Source organism: Sapajus apella, unplaced genomic scaffold (assembly GCF_009761245.1).
Source record: "Sapajus apella isolate SASKATOON/1434 unplaced genomic scaffold, GSC_monkey_1.0 scaffold6, whole genome shotgun sequence".
Classification (NCBI taxonomy): domain Eukaryota; kingdom Metazoa; phylum Chordata; class Mammalia; order Primates; family Cebidae; genus Sapajus; species Sapajus apella.
This window is the reverse complement of record NW_022436946.1, coordinates 65753547-65775914: the sequence shown is the minus strand read 5'-3', so window position 1 is coordinate 65775914 and position 22368 is coordinate 65753547. Positions and strand designations below refer to the sequence as shown.

General features: G+C 38.2%; 2 protein-coding genes across 15 annotated transcripts in view; one reads left to right on the top strand and one right to left on the bottom strand.

Moving 5' to 3' along the window:
• Positions 1–1444, bottom strand: part of UBE3D (ubiquitin protein ligase E3D) — a 194178-nt gene extending 192734 nt beyond the window's left edge. For 2 of the 3 annotated variants that reach the window (XM_032275417.1, XM_032275420.1), the window contains exon 1: positions 1250–1443. In XM_032275417.1, coding sequence (XP_032131308.1) covers positions 1250–1326 — 77 coding nt within the window. In that variant the 5' untranslated portion in view covers positions 1327–1443. Of the gene's footprint in view, positions 1–1249 lie in introns of all 3 variants that reach the window. The other variant, XM_032275421.1, reaches the window with a different exon arrangement.
• A 2425-nt stretch (positions 1445–3869) lies between these two features.
• The window catches only part of DOP1A (DOP1 leucine zipper like protein A), a 99254-nt gene continuing 80755 nt past the window's right edge, over positions 3870–22368 (top strand). For 9 of the 12 annotated variants that reach the window (XM_032275406.1, XM_032275405.1, XM_032275403.1 and 6 more), the window contains exon 1: positions 3870–3973. The gene's annotated coding sequence lies outside the window, so the exon portion shown is untranslated. Of the gene's footprint in view, positions 3974–4243; positions 5218–11267; positions 11832–22368 lie in introns of those variants that run through there. The other 3 variants (XM_032275399.1, XM_032275398.1, XM_032275397.1) reach the window with 3 other exon arrangements.

Genomic DNA, 22368 nt, shown 5'->3' with positions numbered 1-22368 from the left:
ACACACACACACACACACACACACACACACACACACACACACACTGTATGAATCCATTTATAAGCAGTTCAAGAAATGTCAAAACTAAGTCCAGCAAAGTTAGGTTTCCTAACTTGCTTAAACAAGGGAGAGTAGTGCAAGGGAACTGTGAAAGGACCCTGGATGAGAGGAAAGGAGGGTTTGTTGGTGTGTGTGGTTTGTTTTTTGTATTGTTTTGGTAGGGCTTGGGCTCCTAATTACAAGGTGCACCAGAATTGGAGACACTTGTCCGAATTCATGATTTTTGAAAGCAAAAAAGAAATACATTTAGAGTACTAAGCATTATTTCCATTTCAAGATTGAAGAAATTCAGATTAAATTATTCTAACTTTGTGAGGAAGCAAGCATTTGAACTCAGTTCTCACGCCATATCTCAAACTGCCACACGAGATATCTGACAGATTGAGAGAAAGGAGGAAAAAACTAAGCATCAATCTACCTGTGACACTGTGTAATAACATTCTCAGGATTTTAACATCTAACTTAATCTCTCTCTGAGACAGCGATCACAAAGGAATAGACAAGGGGACCACAAATCATTAAAACTGCTTTCAAACAAAAAAGAGAACATTTTCCCTAAAAGTCTCTTGTTTATGTAGCAAATAACAAGTTCAACGTTCTCACTGGAACTCAGAATATGAATAAAAGAACAAGCTCCAATGAGAAGTCTGCAACCTTTCTTAGTGGTTCACTAAACTCACGTTTATTGAATGATTGTGTGGTTTCTCTGCAAAGAGCAGTTTGAAGGGAAAAGATCCGAAGTTATTTACAAAACAAGAAGCGCACAGATAGGAACTGATCCAATAAGGAGGATCCCGAAGAGAGATAGACGAGGCATTTTTTGCATTGTTTTGTCGGAAACGCCAGGCACTGCCAACAGTGTATTACATCACCGTTCCTCAAATCTTAATGTGCATTTGATTCCTGGGAATCTTATTTAAATAAAAGTTCTGATTCCGTAAGTCTGGTGTGGGGCTGAGACCCTGAGTTTCTAAAAAGCACCCCAAAGACACCCAGACTGTCAGGGTGTGGGTGGCGGAGGCGACTACAGGGGAAAGCTTCACTTTGAGTAGTCGAGAGGCTCTACGCAACTGGAAACAAGAAACTCAAAGTCCTTCGTTCGCAGAGAGGCAAAGAGAGACTCACCAGCCCCCAACCCCCGAGAGCAGAAAAGCGTGCTGAGCACCGCGCCTAGGATCCCAGTTCTTACCCCAGGATCAGCAGCGCGCTCTGCAGCTGTCTCCGCACCTCCAGAAACACGCGCGTCTCCGCCGCAGTTGCCGCCATGGCGGGCGTCCAATCCCGGGATGGACCAAGCTGGAGGGTCCAAGGGGCCCGGGTCAACGTGACCAGGAGCGGTTCCACGTGCGGACCAACCAGCAGCAGCGCCGCTGCGGCGCAGGCGCCTGTACCAGACCCGCGGCTCACGCCGCCTACCAGCTCACAGCGCCTACCAGCTCACAGCGCCGCTTGCCGGCCGGAGAGCGCGCTACAGTGAACGCGCGGGACCCCGGAGGGCGGGGATGGGCGCGCGTTTTCAAAACCAGGCTTTTGCCCCATAGTGCTGAGAAAGGTGGGCGGCAAGAGGCAAGCTATCCTCCCTCTCTGTTTCTTATGAGCGTGACTTGACGCTTTAGCCTCCCTGGAAATGACCATAAAAATCAGACCCAGGGTACACTCCTTTGGCTAGCTGGAAGGGAAGGAGATGATGGAGGCAGGTGTTACAGGTGGGCTTTGTCCCCAGGAGATCCAAGAGCAGAATTCCCCGCCCCAAACCCACTTTATCCTGGTCTTTTTTATGAACAAGGACAGTTTGTTAGTCTCTGTCTAAAGCAACGAAAATTTCAAGAATTGACTTGCCGTTGCTTCTCAACTTAGGATAGCTCCAAAATTGACACAGGTGCAAAAACGTAAGGAAGTTTTTTGTTACCTGATGCAGAAGAGTGTGGCTGAAGTCTATCTTGAATACAGGATTAACCATTTTTTAGGGGGTAAAAAAGGACGATGAGAATGGTACAGCTCCACTATTCACTTTCACAGAAGTAAGAACTAAGAGAAGTCGTCATCCCATTACGACTAGAAGATAGTTTTGAAAAGTTTGGCACAGTAAAGAACCTGATATAATGTAAATGCTTATAATGAAGAACCATTAAAATGTAAGACCAGGGTAGAATTTACAATAGGATTTCTTAAAAACAAGAAGCTGCTATTTTTTAAAACAAAAATAGCGATGGCTTGTATACCTAAAACCTTGTTTATTGATGTTCTGTTTTATCATTTCAAAGTAGTAATAATTACTGCACACCACACACATTAATTTGAAGTATTTCTAAACAAAAAAATTAGACCATATATATATATATATGTATTTTGACACGCAGTTTCATTCTTGTTGCCCAGGCTGGAGTGCAGTGGTGCGATCTCAACTCACTGCAACCTCCGCCTCCCGGTTCAAGCAGTTCTCCTGCCTCAGCCTCCTGAGTAGCTGGGAGTACAGGCATGTGCCACCATGCCCGACTAATTTTTATGTTTTTGGTAGAGACGCGGTTTCACCATGTTGGCCAGACTGGTCTAGAACTCCTGACCACAAATGATCTGCCCACCCTGGTTTCCCAAAGTGCTGGGATTACAGGCGTGAGCCATAGCGCCCGGCCCAGACCATAAATTCTTTTTTATTTTTATTTATTTATTTTTTTTGAGATGGAGTCTCACTCTGTTGCCCAGGCTGGAGTATAGCAGCGCGATCTCGGCTCACTGCAGCCTTCCACTCCTGGGTTCCAGCGATTCTCCTGCCTCAGCCTCCCCGGTAGCAGGGATTACAGGCGCAAGGCACACCCAGCTAATTTTTGTATTTTTAGTAGAGACAGGATTTCACCATGTTGGCCAGGCTGGTCTCGAACTCCTGACCTCATGTGATCCGCCCGCCTTGGCCTCCCAAAGTGCTAGGATTACAGGCAGGAGCCACCTAACCCAGACAATAAATTGTAAATAAATAAATCCTGTCACATATTTTAAGATAATAGCTTGAAACAATTTTTCTAAAATCAGTATTTGGGGTTATTAAAGTTCATCATGTTGATGCACAAATTATTATATCTATCACAATAATTTGAAATCATACATGGAAGCAACAACTCAAAAAATTAAGTTTACTACTATTTGGTCTCAATTCATCTATTTGAAGGATGATGATTTCAACTATTCATATCCTCCACTTTTAATCCTCGAAGCTATTGAATGTTTAAATATTGACACATTATATTGAAATACACATTTTCCTTAGCACAGCTTACTCTTCATAATTGTTTTGTCAGCTTAAAAGATTGCTATATATTTAATTACGTATTTGTAAAAACTTCCATTATTTTTTTGACCCTACAGTGTTGACAAAACGGTGCAATCCCCCTTGGAAATAACTAGACATGATTGACAGAAAAGAGCTCTAAACTCAAAATAGTTCCGAATCTGATACCCAATATTTGTCTCCTAACTTCACGTCTCCTAACCTCTCTGGGCCACAGGTTACTCACATGAAATATTGAGAAACTATTAAAATAATATTTACATAGTTATCTAAGTAACATTTAAAAGCTGTTTTCGGTTCCTATTATCCCTTCAAACGCTCCATCAAGATGAGACTGGCGCTGGCAAGTTGAAAACACCTGCTAAACCCCTTTCTAGCCACTCCTGAAATTGGTAGCCATGGCCGCTTCCCGCGACAGTCCACTTGAGGGCGCTGTGGCAACAGCTAGCGCCGGGAGGCAGGAAGCCGACCGGGGGCGGGGATCGAAGGCCGCAGACGTCGACGCCGGCGTGGGCGCGAGCGCGGTGCACGCTGGGAGCTGTCACTAGGCCCTTCGGCTGCTGGCCTCGGTGTAGCTGCAGCGGTTGCCAGGAGAGCGGTGCTGGCGGGGAGCGGCTGAGCCCGCAGCAGGTAAAAGCGTTCCCGTCCCCAATGCGGTCGCTAGGCTGGTCGCCGGCTCCGAGCATCCTCCTCGGCCAAGCTAGGCTAGGTTCTGAGCCGCCGGGACACCTCGCGGGTCTAACTACTGTGGCGTCGGGGGTGTTGTCACTCCGGCCCCGCCTGGAGCCGCGAAGCTGGTCAGCCGCCTTCTGGTTTCCGGGAAGTCAGGAGCTGCGCGGGGACTAGAGGGCCAGGGCTGGGGCCGAAGCCGGGACCGGGCGGAGGCGCGAGGGTGGCCTCGGGCAAGGGAGGCCGGAGGCGGGGCCGGGCCCGGGGGCAGGTCCCGAACCTCCGGAGCTGGGGCGGAGCAGTGCACAAGCTGGGGCAGAGGTCGCACGTGTGAGGTGGAGGCGCACAGAATACCCTCTTTGTTGGAGGAATCGAGGCATTGTGCCTTCTCCTCAGCTGGTGGGTTCTGTCAGCATTGAGGAGACACGAAGGCCCGCGTTGGTTCCTGTTCTCCAAGTGGCTTAGAAAGGAGTACCGAAGTTTATTAAGAGAAAGTCCGAAGAGTCAAACGGCAGTTGTTAACAATTATCACCTTTGATTTCCGAGCCTTTTAAAGTTGCAACATAACAATAGTCACTTGTTCGGCCTCCTCTATTCCAGTACCCTGAGCTGGCGGGGAATGCACACAACTATTCTCAAAAGCTAAGTAAATTGTGTTTTGAACATTTTTACACTATCTTAGAGTTCTGTGGAGCTTGAAAAATATAAAGATTTGGGAAAATTACTTCGACTCCAGCTAAAGCAGTCAAAAAATTATAATTACCAAAAATGTAGGAAACTGTTTGCCTGACAAATAGGCCCTGAACTGTGGAAGACAAATAACTCTGTTTTGATGTTGTTGGCTATTGTCTATGCAGATATAAGTTCTTGCATTTTAATTTTGTTTGTAGGTATTAATATGATATACAGTGAATAACATGTCAGCATTACTGTGTTAAGTAACTCACCACCTGATAGATAACACAGTGATTTAGGTGGGCCGACTGAAGTTATGAGTAAATTAAAACCACCGAGTAGTCTAAATACTTTTAGTGATTACTTTCAGCCACAACTGATAACGAAATCGTTTTCTGTAATTGTTAAGCAGTAGCAAATCTCCACGTGGGCTTGATTATTGGGGAACCTAGTGCTGAAAGAACTAAAAACACCTGAGTTAATACACAAACCAGAAAATGTGACGCCATATCCCAAATCTTAAATGTAAGGTAAGTGTTGTCAGTTAAATGTTTGATTGTATATGTTCAAAGAATTCCTATTTTGTAGTTAAAGTAATGGAATGAGCTCTGACCTGGGGATGAAGAGATTAGATTCAGGTCCTTTAATATGCTACTAACCAGGTGTGATCTCTAGGCTTTAGTTTTGTCATTGTTTAAGGGAATTTGAAAAGACCAGGATTTTCCAAACTGGTGTTTCCCTCAGAGCAGTCTTCTGAAGTCATTTGATAGGCTTACTTCCCCCAAAGCAGTGTTGCATGGCAAATAATTTGAGAGCACGCTGGGTTAAGCTAGGTTTAACTTTTTTGCCTATAAAGGCAGGACTCTTCAAAACCTTTACTGTTAGGCTTATACATGTAAATCTCCAGGGGAAGGTTATCCTAGCATTCCCTACATTTACCTAATCTATTTTCTCGTGGCCAATTGGTTAACAACTCTCAGAATATAATTACATGGAATACGAATTTGAAAACTACTGTACTTGAGCTGAGTCCCTTTCAACTATAAAAGTCCATGCATTAGGCTTTTTTTTTTTTTTTTTTTTTTTTTTTGGGCTGTCATTCATTTTAAGCTTTTTGGAGCATGAAGATCTAGTGGCAACTCACTTGTATAAAAAAAAAAAAAAGAATTATATTTTTCTTAGTAAAACATTAAGGACACACTTAAGTTCCCATGAATCTTAATCTTTTAGTTATTGGCAGAAGAGTTATTTTTTTTCTGTTTTTAAAAAAATTTTTAAAACCGTAATTAACATTTTGAATTTGATTTTATGGTGGAGTGGAGTTGGTTTTACTCAAAATGGCATTTTAAAGTTCCAAGTGAAGACTGATAATGGCATCACTTTTATGATTTCTCCTTAAGTCTTGAATTCCTAAAATGAAATTGTGGTACAAGCCACCCCAAATGTGTTTACTGTGTAATAACTACATAATTTTAAGAAGTTGTATCATGGAAAAGAGCTAAAGGCTAAAACACAAATTCTGAGATGGTTATTTCTAAATTGCTTTACAAACAGGATGTGTGCTGAACACAATCTTAAATTGTTTTGCTAAATTCTGTTAAGTGTCACTAGCACACAACCAGTGTGGATATTCTGTCCATTCTTTGTTACTTTCTTAGGGTGAATGGTGTTAATGTACAATTTTGCTTGGGCATAGAGGTGGGAAAAGAACATGAAATTTTAATAGATAAGCCTTAATTCAGGTAAATTATCTCCCTGGAACTATTAAGTAGAAATGTAAAACTAATGTTTTTTGTGTAATAGCCAGCAGTTTTTATTGAGAATTTATTATATGAAAATGATCCATTTGTCTTTAATTGGCGGTTTCCCTTTTTCCTTTATTGTATTTACTTCCTCCTTTGCTAGCTGTCAAATCCTGAAATCTCAATGACCTTTCATTGCATTGGTCAATGATATGGTATCAAATTTATTTAGGAAAAATTTATATACACTGCTGTACATTCATTTAAGTGTGCATTTCAACAAGTCTTAGTAGATATACACGCACCTATGTGACTACCACCACAATCAAGATTTGGAACATGCCACCACTCAAGCACATATTATACCTTTACTTTCTCAGGATGTTCTCCTGTCTCTGTCTAAATTATACCTATCTTTCAAGACCTAGCTCAAATGCTACCCTGTGAACCTTTTTTTGATTGCCTCATTTTGAATTTATTTGCCCTCTTCTGACTTTCCTATTCACATTGTTTTAAACATTATTCTCTGTTCTTTGTGGTGGCTAACCCAATGGCGAACATATAGCAGGCACTTATTTGTTGACCAAATGGATTAGTTTAATATTTTCTAAACTTCAGTCATTGTGATATCATCTTCAACATTTTGGCCATATATTCCTGTTTGGCATTCTGTTATTAATATTTATACCAATGTGTAATGTTTTAAAGGAAACTTGAGATAACTATGAGTAGAAAGCAGGTGGCACTTGGCATAAACAGAAGCTGGACATATACGTAAAAATAATGAAAACCAAATGTTGTTAATTTCTAGCTAGAAACTATTCCCTGCCAGAGGCTCTAAGTCTAAAACTTGCCCTTTGTTTAAAAGTAAAATTGGCAAGAATTTCAATGATGTTAACATCTTGGCACCAAACTGGGTCTTTGTTCTTGATGCAGCCAGAGGAACTGAAAGAGAATGAAGAGGGAATAACTTTCTTTTTTTTTTGAGATGGAGCCCTGCTCTGTCACTCAGGCTGGAGTGCAGTGACATGATCATGGCTCACTGCACCCTCCGCCTACCAGATTTAAGCTATTTTCCTGCCTCAGCTTCCCAATTACCTGCGATTACAGGTGCCTGACATCACACCTGGCTAATTTTTCTATTTTTAGTAGAGACGGGGTTTTGCCATGTTGGCCAGGCTGGTCTTAAACTCCTGACCTCAGGTGATCGGCCTGCCTCTGCATCCCAAAGGGCTGGGATTACAGGCATAAGCCACCACACCTGGCCCTTCATTTGAGTCATTGTCACTTACCTCTGCCCTCAGATCTGATAAAATCATCTCACATCTGTCCATTTGGTGGCCCAAATTTTTGTAGATACCAAGTTAATCAGTGCTTGAAAATGCCTTAGAATTTTATCTGTGCAATAATTGGGAAATAGTCTTAAATTGAGAAGTGTACTACATTTACCTTAAAAAATATAGTACAAAAATATAGTTACTTTAGAAAATACAGTACAATAATATAATCATTCTTGAATCAGATATATGTCTTTATTTTTTCAAAAATGTTCTGAATGTTACTGATGTTACATCTTATTAGAGTACATTACCCTTAAGATAAACATTTAAATCTAGAATCTAAATCTGAAAACAAGTGGGAACCTGTTAGATGACAAAGTGATGACTGTTGATTCAGGAGTGATGAAATGTTAATATAATTATCTAGGAAAGCGGCTGTATGAGTAGATGAGGTATTAAAGTTAATCTCCTATCGCCTTTAGTTTTTTCTCTCGTCACTTAAGTTTTATATGGCTGTATTTTCATATTTCCATCCTGCTGAAGACATTTCTAGACTTTTTCCTTCTGAGATGACACATTCTACTCTCCCATGGAAGGAGTTTCATATGAACAGACTGGAAAATGAATTCCCTGCTCTTAGTTTGTAACATACATCTTTTTCTGTGTGTGTGTTTTGTTTGTTTGTTTTTTGAGACGGAGTCTTGCTCTGTCACCAGGCTGGAGTACAGTGGCGCAATCTTGGCTCACTGCAACCTCCACTTCCTGGGTTCAAGCAGTTTTTCCACCTCAGCCTCCCGAGTAGCTGGGACCACAGACATGTGCCGCCACACCCGGCTAATTTTTGTATTTTTAGTAGAGGTGGGGTTTCACTATGTTGGCCAGGATGGTTTAGATCTCTTGACCTCGTGATCTGCCCACCTCAGCTTCCCAAAGTGCTGGGATTACAGGTGTGAGCCACCGTGCCTAGCCTTGTAACATACATCTTGTATGTAAAGTTGCTGTAGTTACTTACAGGCATATATCCATATTGTGAGCCTAAAGTTTGCTTTTACTTTGTGATCATGAACAAAGAGCTTGGGTAAATAGACCCTTTCATTTGGTATTAACTTTTCCAAAAAAAAATTAACCTGAGTAGTGATAAGTTTATCAGTACACACAGTTATTTGCTACTCAACCAGAGGTCAGATTCCTGTTAATCTAAGTTTCTGGGATACAACCTCAAAAATTGGAAGTGAGAAAAGAGCCATCTTGGATGTATAGCCTTTATTTCGCAAACAAGTGGTTTCTTTCCTGCTTCTCTATAGTAAAAGGAGCAGTATAGAAGCAGTACAGCTAAACTGTCATCATTTAGAAGTGACAGCTGACTGTAATCTAAAAACCATAAAAGCACTGCAGTCTTAGTCCTTTGAATTATACAGGTAAATAGCCCTACGTTTTTCAGTTGCTTTTGATTGTGCTATTATATTATGAAAAGGTACTATAAAGTATCAGCTACCTAAACCCTTAGAATATGTGTTATTTTTGCCAAATGTTCTAGATAGCTAGAATTTTTTATATACTCCAAATGCCATCACAGAGCACTGATTATGCTTTTTGCTTGTGTTCAGCATGATGCAGCTGGCACAGTGGCTTTTCCATACATGCTTAACAGTTTAAAAATTTCCTGGAGAGGTTTTTTCTCCTGCTGTCCTGTGAAAAAATAGAATATAGTACAGTACTTGCTTTTAAAGTTAGGCTCCGACATTTTGGAAGAAATAAGTATTTGAATGACTTCCATATTGTATACAGCATTACCATCAATTAGCAGTTCATTTTTTGCGGGGGGCGGGGTAGGGGGGGTCAGTGGTGGGGGGTTGGGTACTGAGTCTCACTCTGTGGCCCAGGCTGGAGTGCAGTGGCGTGATCTCGGTGCTCACTGCAACCTCCACCTCCTGGGTTCAGGTGATTCTCCTGCCTCAGTCTCCCATGTAGCTGGGACTACAGGTGCACACCACCATATCTGGCTAATTTTTTTTTTTTGTATTTTTAAAAATAGAGATGGCGTTTTGCCATGTTGGCCAGGCTGGTCTCAAACTCCTGACCTTGAGATCCGCCCACCTTGGCCTTCCGAAGTCCTGGGATTACAGATGTGAGCCACTGTACCCGATCAGCAGTTCACATTTGGGCCTGAATGAGGGGTTCCAGAAATATTATATGGCCTCTGACATTTTATTGGAAGGCTGTTCTCAAAGCACTGTGTCCCAAAACTACCTGATTCCATAACCTGAGGCTGCCAATTAGTTTTGTGTAATCTGGTAACTTTTATTATGTCTTAATATATAGAGGTTGTGGTTGAAAAAAGGAAAATATTATTTGAGAATAAACTTTTTAAGTTATCTATTGCTATATGACAAATTATCTCAAAATGTAGTGATTTAAAACAGTATCTCCCACAAATGTTGTCAGAGGGGTTAGGGAAGTTGTTTGGGTTGAGTTCTGGCGTGAGTTTCTTATGAGGTTGCAGTCTGATTGCAGTTGGAGAACCCACTTCCAAAGTGGTTCACTCATGCTCATGACTGGCAAGGCAAGTTGTTTCTGGCTTTTATAGTAAAGACTCAGTTACTCCCACGTGGGCCTCTTCATAGGGCTGCTTGAGTGTTCTTATGACATAGAGGCCAGCTTGCCCCAGAATAAGAGATTCTGGAGACATTAAGGTGGAAACTGCACTGTCTATTATGGCCTTTTACTTCTGCATTGTTCTACTGATTATTCACAGAGGCCAGCCATATTCCGTGTGGTAAGGAATTGCACAAGAGCTTGAATATCAGGAAGTGAGGATCTTTGAAAGCCATCTTGGAAGCCAGTATGTGAATATGTATCTAAATTGTAAGCAATACCTATTTACTCTGTATGTGGTATATACACACCTCATTATGATTTTGGAAAGAATATTCAAAGACTAACTTAAAATGTCACTGGAAAATTAATGTGCCATACAAATCAAGCACTTTGACAAAATTCTTAGTCTCCATGGTCCTCTGGGAGGGGGTTATGATTTTGAGTTGAGATGTGGCACTTAAGATACAGATTTTATTTTTCTTTTTGTTATATATTGGATGAAAGGAGACACCACATTTTACAGAGTTGCTATTTCATGTTCTTTAGAGACATTATTCATTATTTCACCCTTTATTACCATAGAGTAATATGATTTTAAAAGTACAGTATAAGAAAGTATACACAGTCCCCAAAACATGGTAGTTTGACTTTACACTGATGCAAAAATGATACACATGCAGTAAAAACTGGACTCGTAGTACCCATACAACCATTTTGATTTCTCCTTCCAGTATAGTATTTAATAAATTACATGAGCTATTCAACACTTTATTATAAAATATGCTTTATATTGGGTGATTTTGCTCAATAATAGGCTAATGTAAGTGTTCTGAGCACATTTAAGGTAGGCTAGGCTAAACAATGATGTAAATGATAGTGAATTAATGTGATATACTTAAAACTACTGAACTGTACACTCAGTGATTAAGATAATAAATTTTGGCCAGGCTCAGTGGCTCATTCCTGTAATCTCAACACTTTGGAAGGCCAAAGCTGGAGGATTGCTTGAGCCCAGCAATTTTAAATGAAGTGTTAAATACAATTTAACTTAGGATATTTTCAAGTTAGGATGAGTTTATGTGAATATAATCCGTAAGTCAAGGAACATCTGTACAATGAAAAGACTCCCTCTCCTGGACCCTCATCCACCCTGTTACCACCTGTCTCCTAGGAAGTAATTTTTTCTTGTGTGTTCTTTGAGATAGGTATTGTATATATGCAAATTAATACATATTTTTCCTCTTTTAATGTAAATGGTAGCATATTATAAACACTATTCAGTACTTTGTTTCTTCTAGTTAATGTATTTAGCACTTTAAAAATTAGTGTACAAACTTAATTCATTAAGTTTACCAGCTGAAAATATTCTATTGTCATTCAATTTTTATAATGTTTATTGACTATTTACTGTGGATCAGGCACTTTGCTAGGAGCTGGGGATTTGAGAGATAAAATGACAGATGAGGTCTCTCTGTTACGGGGATTACCACCCCTGGAGTTACAGTTCAATTACAATAAAGCAAGGTAAGTTCTATGATAGAGGAAGTTTACTGTGTAGTAGGAATTGACAAGAAGGAGGTGTGTATGTGAGTGTTGGAGAAATGGTGAGATGGTCACAGAAGACTTCCCACAGGGGATAAAATCTCAGACCCAAATTAAACACTAGTTTGTATGGTCTAACGGTGTTTGACAGGGGTGCCAGGACGACTGAATGAAAGTGTTGGTTAAACTGGTTAGATAGTAGATAGATAGTGTTGGGTAAACTGATACCCCCATGTGAAAAATGAAGTTGTATGTCTTATACCATATACAAAGATTAACACAAAATGGGTTCAAGACCTAAAGATAAGACCTAAAACTATAAAACTCCTAGAAGAAAACATAGGAGAAAAGCTTTATGACATTGGGTTTGGCAGTTTCTTGGATATGACAGCGAAAGCACAGACAATAAAAGCAAAAATAAAAAAAGGGATTATATTAATCTTAAAACTTTCTGTGCATCAGAGAACATAAAGTGAAAAAGCAAACTATGGAAAGGGAGAAAATACTCATATATTGTATGTTTTGATAAGAGGCTAATACCCAGAATACATAAAGAGCTCATCCAGTTCCATAATAACAGCAAAATAACCAAATTTTAAAATGGGCCAAGGACTTAAATAGACATTTTTCCAAAGATAATATATAAATGGCTTACAAACATATGAAAAGATGTTGAGGCCTGGTGCAGTGGCTCACGCCTGTAATCCCAGCACTTTGCGAGGCTGAGGCAGGTGGATCACGAGGTCAGGAGATTGAGACCATCCTGGCCAGCATGGTGAAACCCAATCTCTGCTAAAATACAAAAAATTAGCCAGGCATGGTGGCGCACACCTGTAGTCCCAGCTACTCAGGAGGCTGAGGCAGGGGAATCGCTTGAACCCGGGGAATCGCTTGAACCCAGGAAGCGGAGGTTGCAGTGAGCTAAGATTGCGCCACTGCACTGCATCTTGGCAACAGCGAGATTACGTCTCAAAAAGGAAAAAACAATGTTGAAGATCACTAATCATTAGAGAAATTCAAATCAAAACCACAAGGAGATACCTAACCTTACACCCATTAGGATGGCTACTGTTAAAAAGTACTGGGAAGGATATAGGGAAATTAAAAACTTGTTGGGCACTGTTGGTAGGAATGTAAAATGGCTCAGCCACTGTGGAACACAGTATGGCTATTCCTCAAAAAAAGTTTAAAAAATTACTCTCTAAATTCAGCAGTTCCACTTTTGGATGTATCCAAAAGGATCAAAAAGGATCTGGAAGAGGAATTTGCACGCCCATGCTGATAGCACTATTCATGATAATCAAGAGGTAGAAGCAACTAAATGTACATCTGTGGATTAATGGATAAGCAAAATATAGTATCTACATACAATGAAATATTAGCCTTAAGGAAATTCTGACACATACTAACAGCATAGATGAATCTTAAGGACATTATGCTAAGTAAAATAAGCCAGTCATAATAAAAAAGATACATACTATATGGTTCCCCTTAAATGAGGTATCTAAAGTAGTCTAATTCATAAAAACAGAAAGTAGAATTGTTGTTTAATGAGTTAGAGTTACAGTTTGCAAGATGAAAAGTTCTGGAGATTGGTTGCACAACAATATGAATGTACTTAACCACTCAGTGGTTAAGATGGTAAATTTTGACCAGGCTCAGTGGCTCCTTTCTGTAATCCCAATATTTGGAGAGGCCAAGGCCAGAGGATTGCTTGAGCACAGAAGTTCAAAACCAGCCTGGGAAACATAGGAAGACCCCTTAAAAAAAAAAAAGGTAATAAATGTATGCTTAAAAAAAATTTTTTTTTAATGAACTATAGGCTGAGCACAGTGGCTCATGCTTGTAATCCCACCACTTTGGGAAGCCAGGGCAGGAGGATTGTTTGAGGCCAGGAGTTCAAGATCAACCTGGACAAGAAAGCAAGACCCTATCTACAAAAAAAAATTTTTTTTTAATTAGCCATGGTGGCACCCACCTGTAATCCTGGCTAAGGCAAGAGGGTTGCTTGAGCCCAGCAGTGAGAGACTTCAGTGAGCCATGATTGTGCCACTGCATTCAAGGTGATAGAATGAGACCTTGTCTCAAAAAAATAAAAAGGACTTTAAACTTTTAAAACATGAAGCGTATGTACATTTTTTACATTTTATACTGTCATGTAAGCCATGTTTCTAAATCAAGAGTGTCCAAACTTTCGGCTTCCCTAAGCCACATTGGAAGAATCATCTTGGGCCACACATAAAATACAGCTGATGAACTAAAAAGGTCCATACATAAATCTCATAATGTTTTAAGAAAGTTTACAAATTTCTTGGGCCATATTCAGAACTGTTTTGGATTGTGGGTTGGACAGGCTTGTTCTGAATATTGAAAAAGATACTGATTTAAACATTAGCCAAGTCAAAGGGGTTGAATCACAGGGTATCATGCAGAGGCATAGCATTTTGAATTTAGTATGCTTTAATAGAAAATTAAATTCTGTCCTTAAAATTAATAACATAAAGGCACTGAGATGGGAGGGAGCAAGTCTTTAGCAGTGGTCAATCACCTAGGTTTTGCTTAGCTGGGACAGAGCTGTGAATAAGATTGAAGGAATGGATTTACTTTATGAAGACCTTAGTTATATGGCTGACAGCTTGGATTTCATGTCTCAAGAAATGAATGCCACAATTATAGCAGTAATAAGAGCACTTCCTATGTTCTCAGTTAACACTGAGCTAAAGTGCTTTCCAGGGATTATCAAATGTACTTTTTTGAGCTTTTAGCAGGGAATGTACTCCACCTGCTCTTTCCTGGGTAAAATTAATTGGCTCTTGGAGAAGGTGAAGGTAGTGAAAATAGGCTGTTGTCATAGTTTAGGTATAAAATAGGATACATGAATAAAAGACCATTCTGAAAAATGTGCATTTGTAGACCTTATTAAAATTGCTTCAAAACGAAATCGTCCAAGTACAAACTTGTCCAATTAGGAAGATGATGGTGCAGTTGACAGTAATGAAGGAAAAAGGGAAATTCTGAAAACAGAAGCAGTGCTTGACAGATTTTACAGCATTACTTGTATTGAAGTGATATTCTGACAACAGGTAGTATGAAATGGAAAGTAAGGAGAGGTGTAATAAGAGTTTATGGTTCATCGGTATTTTTGAGGGTGACTATATTTTGTAGAGATTCTGAATAAAGGTTTTACAATAAGCAATACCTTATTTTGGTTCTCATTCTGTTAGGTGCTTCAGAATCTACAAAAATATCTAGAGTTAATTCCCTCTTACAGAGTTAACACCTCAGCAAAGTTATTTTGTTCTTTCATGATGAGTGTTATTAATGCTGTTGTTTTGTTTTCGTCTTAACCTTATAACATGAGGGGATGAACACTGAAGGGTTGTGGGAGCTGGGGGAAGCTCTGCTGTAGGCCGGACCCCATTTTTCTCGGTAAAGTATCTTGATATCCTCAAAATTCATTCTAGGTTTCTGTCCTTTGCCCATCAATGGAGTTACCCCTTTTGCAAGACTGCTTTCTGTCACCACTCTTTCATAGCTTTTTGTAAACTAATGTGCACAGATACATGCATGGTCTGCATCCAGTGTGAATCCTTATTTTTTAAAAGCCTTTAAATTACTCAGCCCATTGGTGACTTCCTGTGTAATATTTTCATCTTATCCTTTAGATACATAGGCATGATTAAATTTGCATCTCAGTGAATTTTTTGCATGTGTATTTTCTCTTATGATTTTACTTTTGGAACAGTCTTAATGTGCAAAAGAGAAAAATCTTTAAAAAAATCATGGGTTTTAATGGGAAAAATTTTTTTCTACTGGCTGTGATTAAAATTTGTTTACAGATATTCAGCTAAATTGGAACACACTAGGAAGTATAGAAAAATGTTTGGCTAGTATGTATGGTACAGTCTTTTATGTTAAATTATGTAAAACCAGTCTTTATTTTAAAATCCAACACTGTAAGTTAATAGCATACTATTTATTTTTAAATGTTGAAAACATTGTTAAATTACTAATTTTTAAATATATTGGTTAAATTTTATTTGCAAATAATGATTCGATTAACATATGGGTTTAATTATGATGTAAAAATTATTTTTGCTTATTTTACTTTATTTCTAGTAGTATGTTTTAGAATATTTAAAAGTTTAAGCAAAATTGTTGTCATTAAATGAAGAACTGTAGCTACAAATAAAGATACTAATTTTGAGAAAGGTACTTTCCGATGAAAAGTGACGTTTCAAATAAGCTGGGAAAAAAAACATGGTGGGATAGTTAAAAGTTATTCCTCGTCTTCTATTTCACTTCTCTATTTCTAATCATTCTGAATAGCCATGCATTCATTTTTATCATTATTCTTATGTCTTCCTTTCTGCTATATATAAAAAATAATCAATGTCTTCTTGCTTCTTCCAAACTATTAATGAAAGCAAAACAGAATATGGTCAATCTAGTTAATTTAGATGTTCTTTAAGTGCACCATTCTGATTTTACTCTTGGACTGACTTTTTTCCCTTGCCATCTAAAATGTTTGTTTCATTTCCCCCTACCCAATCAGTGTATACACAGGGAAATCACACATTTTAATGTTGGGAAAAGCAAAACATGAGAAAGATATGTTTGAGAAAAGCAGATACATCCTAAAAGCAAAACTTAGTTGTTTGGGATTTTGTTTTAGATTATCCACACAACTACTTCTTTCTATAGATACGGTTAATACAATGATATATGACTAAACCAGAATATGTAATTGAACTATCAGTGATGTTCACAGGTTTCATCAAAATTTAGGAAACTTCCTTGATATATTTGTTTTCTGAACTACTGTTTTGTGTCCTCATAATTAATAACCCTCAGGAATTATGTCTCCTTTTGCCAAGAGAAAACACCTGTCTTGAGTAGGTCCTATAAGGCATCACTTAGAGGCTTAATAATAGAATTTGTACACTAAAGCATACTCCTAGTCGATCAGGAATCCTGTTATCAGCCCTGGACATCCTAAATTTTGGGACAGCCAGATCTATGATTCTGTTTTTGGATATGCAACCCAACGTGCAGTACCTCTCTAGTATTTCATCCCATTTCAGAGCATATTTTTACCTCTTAAAAATTATTTTCTTAGGAGGAGTAGATTGTTGTCTTCTATGTTCATATGCAGTTCCTTTTGTATGTAGTTCCACCATGGCGGTTTATTGAATTAGAATCCCTGTTTTATAATGTCTGTCACCCAAAACAATCTACACATTTAATACACATTGGTATTCTTATCAAAACACCAATGACATTGTTCACAGAAATAGAAAATCCTAAAATGCATGTGGAACCACGAAAGACCCCAAATAACCAAAGCCATCTTGAGCAAAAAGAACAAAGCTGGAGATATTTTACTACTTGACTTCATAATATACTACAAAGCTATCATAACCAAAACAGCATGGAACTGGCATAAAAACAGACACATGGACTAATGGAACAGAATAGAGAGCCCAGAAATAATTCCACACTTTTACAACCGTTTGTTTGGTTTTTGAGACAGAGTCTTGCTCTGTTGCCCAGGCTGTAGTGCAAGTGGCATGGTCTCAGCTCACTGTAGCCGCCATCTCCAGGTTCTAGTGATCCTCCTGAGTAGCTGGGATTACTGGGATGCACTACCATGCCTGGCTAATTTTTATTAGAGATGAGGTTTTGCCATATTGGCCAGGCTGGTCTCAAACTCCTGGCCTGAATTAATCCACCTGCCTCAGCCTCCCAAAGTGCTGGGATTACAGGTGTGAGCCACCGTGCCCAGCCCTATAACAAACTGGCTTTTGACAAAGGAGACAGTAGTACACAATGGTTTTCTTCAAAGCTTGTCCTGTCACCTTCTAATCTTAATTATTCTGAGGATAAGACCTCTTCTGATGCAGCAGAAACAGTAACATCTTACCTAACCCTGCAGTGTACTTATACGCTAAAAACAAATATTCCAATACAAAGCTTAAAATAATGTCCAAAATCAAATACACCAAAATTTTTGCATTGTAGGCATTTTGTTCTTGCTATTCTTAAAATCTCTTAGGTCAACTCTGTGTGACAAATTTCTTTCCATCCTTCAGTAATATCAAACCCTAACAAAACCCTTTCTGATCAGATCAGTGTAAGTACCCTGCCTGGGGCCCAAACTCTTACCATCTACCCCATAACATCATCACATTATTTCCTTGCTAGCATTTGTTAATGTTTGAAATTTTCATGTTTGCTTGTTTCCTATCATCTTTCAATGGAATGCAAATACTATGATGTCAGTAACCTTATTTTACTTGTGCATATCTGCATCAGCAGTCCCATAATAGTGATTGATAAACAATAGGCCCTCAAATATGATCTAAATAAATGAATTAATCTATCAATTACAATGTAGTTAACAAACCATTTTTTTTTTTTTTCCTGAGAAAAGCTTTGTAGAAAAAAAATAAAAAGCGGAACTACAGTATATTTCTTAACTGGTATAGTCACGCTTGACCTTACACTCTTCAAATACAGAATATATTCACATGGCTATTAAGTGCTTAAAAAAACAAAGATTGCCTAAGAACATCTATAAAAAATGTGCTATATCCAGTTACTCTTTTAAAAAAATCTTGTTCAGTTTAATCTGTATTAAACATAACTGTAAATGTGAAGGAAGTCATTCCAGCCCTTGTGAAAGGAGATTTAAATAATCCTATTTAGGCTGGGTGTGGTGGCTGATGCCTGTAATTCCAGTACTTTGGGAGGCCAAGGGAGGCGGATGACTTGAGGCCAGGAGTTCGAGACCAGCCTGGCCAACATGTGAAACCATCCCTACTAAAAAAAAAAAAAGACAAAAATTAGCCAAGTGTGGTAGTATGTGCCTGTAATCCCAGTCTCTCAGGTGGCTGATGCACAAGAATAGCTTGAACCCAGGAGGCAGAGGTTGCAGTGAGCCAAGATGGCACCACTGCACTGCAGCCTGGGCTACAAAGTGAGACTCTGTCTCAAAAGCTACTTAAGTACAATACCCAGAAGTCAAGTCAAATCTTTTCAAATTAATTAGATGCTAATCTCTAGTTGCAGAAAATTTTGGAAAAACTTTTATTATACTTATGTAGTTATTACAGTAATGCATTGCTTGATGGGAATATATTCAGCTGCATAAGCATTAGAGGTAGGATTTGAATTTAGGCCATCTTGAGTTTAACCCCTGTTCTTGGAAGCCCTACCCTCTGCTGCCTGTCTTTTCATTGCCTGGGGTTTCTGTGAAACAGTTTTGTTATTGAATATGTGTATTTATTCTGGAGAAGAGGCATGATACAAAGTTTGATACAGTATGGGGATATATTTACATTTTGATCTAAGCCAGTGGTGATTAAAGTGTGACATTCACAAACTTTGTTAACGGACATGATGAAATAAGCACAGAGATAAAAGTAAATATTTAGAAACTTCTATAGCAATTTAATGTTACTGCAACAACTAAAGCACATAATTTTATATTTTAGAAAAGTATTGGTCAGTGTCAGTGATGGGTTGGGTGGAAATAATGAACTTTCACTACAGATAGTTTGAGAAGTATTGACCTAAGCCATTATAAAATAAAATATGGGGGAAAATACCTGAGAACTGCAATTTGTACTTATATATTGGATGGAAAGCTTAAAAGTCATGTATCTTTACACTTATGATATATAGTAATTTTATTTGTATTAAAGTCATGAGGAATTATAACTAAATATTTATTCCCAGCATTTGACCACTGTATTAGTTTTCACACTGCTGACAAAAACATACCTAAGACTGGGCAGTTTACAAAAGAAAGAGGTTTAATTGGATTTACAGTTCCAAGTGGCTGGGGAAACCTCAAAATCATGGTAGAAGACAAGGAGGAGCAAGTCATGTCTTACATGGATGGCAGCAGGCAAAAAAAGAAAAAAAAAAGTTGTGCAGGGAAACTCCACCTTAGAATACCATCAGATGTCATGAGCCCCACCCACCACCATGAGAATATCATGGGAAAGACCTGCCCCCATGATTTGTTTACCTCCCACCAGGTCCCTCCCACCACATGTGGGCATTCAAGATGCAATTTGGGCAAGGACATGGCCAAACATACCAACCACCTTTTCGTATGAAAAATAATACTGTAGCTCTGCTGATGAAACTTCTACAGAATGTCCCCTCTCATTTTTCAGCAATTTTCCTAAGATTTTACTTTTAATATTCTGTGTTTTGTGTGTCCTAAGCTATATGAATGCTTTTAAATCATATTTAAATATTTAGGAATTTTTTGGCTAAAAAATAAGAAAGTTCAAAGTAATTACCTGACCAAACATTTTAGCTGTAGAAGCATGCAAGAGTTAAAAACCTTAGCTGGTCATTATTCATTGTTTTTTTTTTTTTTTTAATAGCAAATAAGAAAAGATTATCTGAAGGATGTGTATGTTGAGATAATATTGCTTAAAAATTGTTAGGCTCATAAATGACCCCTATTTTCATTAATAGAAATTACTACTAAATTGCTTTGCAGGTTAATCTTCCTCATGCACTGAATATTATATATCTTCAAAATGAATGTTGTTTTATATCTTATTCTGGAAATCTTGCTAAGGAAAGAAAATTGCTGATAAAATTTCAACTGCTGATAAAATTTATGCACGTGTTTTACTCTATCTACCACAACAAGTACATTCTTAGCTTCATTGACTAAAATGTAGTTATTTTATACTAATTTTATATGCTTTCAGAAAATCCAGTCCAGTTGATACTTTTGCTGAGTTTAATTTGGTTTTGCTGTCCTTCTGACCCTGAGAAACAGAATTAGAAATGTTTTAGGTTGTGTTCACTCTACCCTTCGTTCCATTTGTGTCACTGTTAGTATTAACTGTTTTATTAGCTATCAAAGTTTATGGCTTTGCTTGTTTTAGTATGCTAGTCTTTTGTATCTGACATACATACAGGTGTTGCTTTGTATGTATACTGTGTGTGTGTTTATGGTTAAATCTTGTATTTAAAAGTTGATAGCTAAGTAGCTTGTATCATTTTTTATTTATTACCAGCCATTAACCATTATGTTTAAACACTTTAATCATGAGTCCAACTTGAGCCTCACTATTGTAAGTTACATGTTTTCCAGCATACAGACATGTATAAAACATAGTTCCTACTCTTAAAGAACTTCCCTGGTAGGAAAATTGCATAGTGATTTCTTACATAAAACAAAATTAATTTGATGTGCAAGGTTAATACTATTTTGATTCACGTATTTAAGTTCATATTTATTGTGAGTTCCTCAGAGTACTTCAAAACACTGTTTTATGTTCAATTTGCTGCTGAGTCCAAAGCTTGAAGGGACAGTAGTGTCCCTCCCACCCTCCCATATTTGCTGGGGATATGTTCTAAGAACCCCAGTGGATGCCTGAAACTGCAGATAATACCAAACTGTGTAAATACTGTTTTTTTTTCTATATATATATACACCAATGATAAAGTTTTATTTACAAATTAAGCATAGTACTGCTGCACTTTACAGCTATTATTAAATAAAATAAGGGCACAAGCACTGTGATACCATAACAGTCAATTTGATAACCCACATAGCTACTAAGTGATTAATGGACAGTTAGCATCAATAGCATTAATACACTGGACAGAGGGAGGATTCACTTTGTTATGTGAGAGATTTCATCATGCTACTCAAAATATGTAATTTAAAACTTATGAATTGTTTATTTCTGGAATTTTTCATGTAATATTTCCAGACTCTGGTTGACTGAGGTTAACTGAAACCCCACTGACAACGAAAATGTGGTTGAGGGTGGGAGAGAACTATTGTATGACTGTGTTTTTTCCCCCACATAAACTTCATATTAAGTCCCCTAGCATCACATACCCAGTTTTAAAGAGAAAAATAGATTGACTATATTATTTTGTTCTCTACTCTCACCCGTCCCAATTGGGAATGAAAGTATCATGAGGTCAGGGATGTTCTCTCTAGTCAGCACCTAAATATAGTGCTTGGCACATGGTACAGTGAAGCAAAATAATTTCATGTCAAGTGAAATCACATTTTATGGTGATTACTCTCTTCAAACATAGGATTTGGGGCTTCTTTTCATTTTTGTGGATAAAAGAAGTGAAGTAGAGAATTGGGAAGCTCGTCTTACCTCTCTTTGGCAAAGCCTTAACCATGGAAATTCTGATTTTATAAATCAATAGATTTGTAGTTTTTTTTTTTTTTTTAAACACAAGTTCTACTCATTAGCGATATTCTCTAGTGGCTCTGAACCTTTTTGTTAAAAAAACTGTTGTTTGAGAATATTGTAAAAGAAGTAGACTCTGCAATAAAATGTAAGATGTGTAAATTTTGCATGTAATTTAAGGCAATTCATAGATCCTTGCAATTCACCTATTTAAAGTATATAATATGGGTTGGATGCGGTGGCTCTCATCAGTAATCCCACCACTTTGGGAGGCCAAAGTGGGTAGATCATGAAGTCAAGATTTTGAGTCCAGCATGGTGAAACCC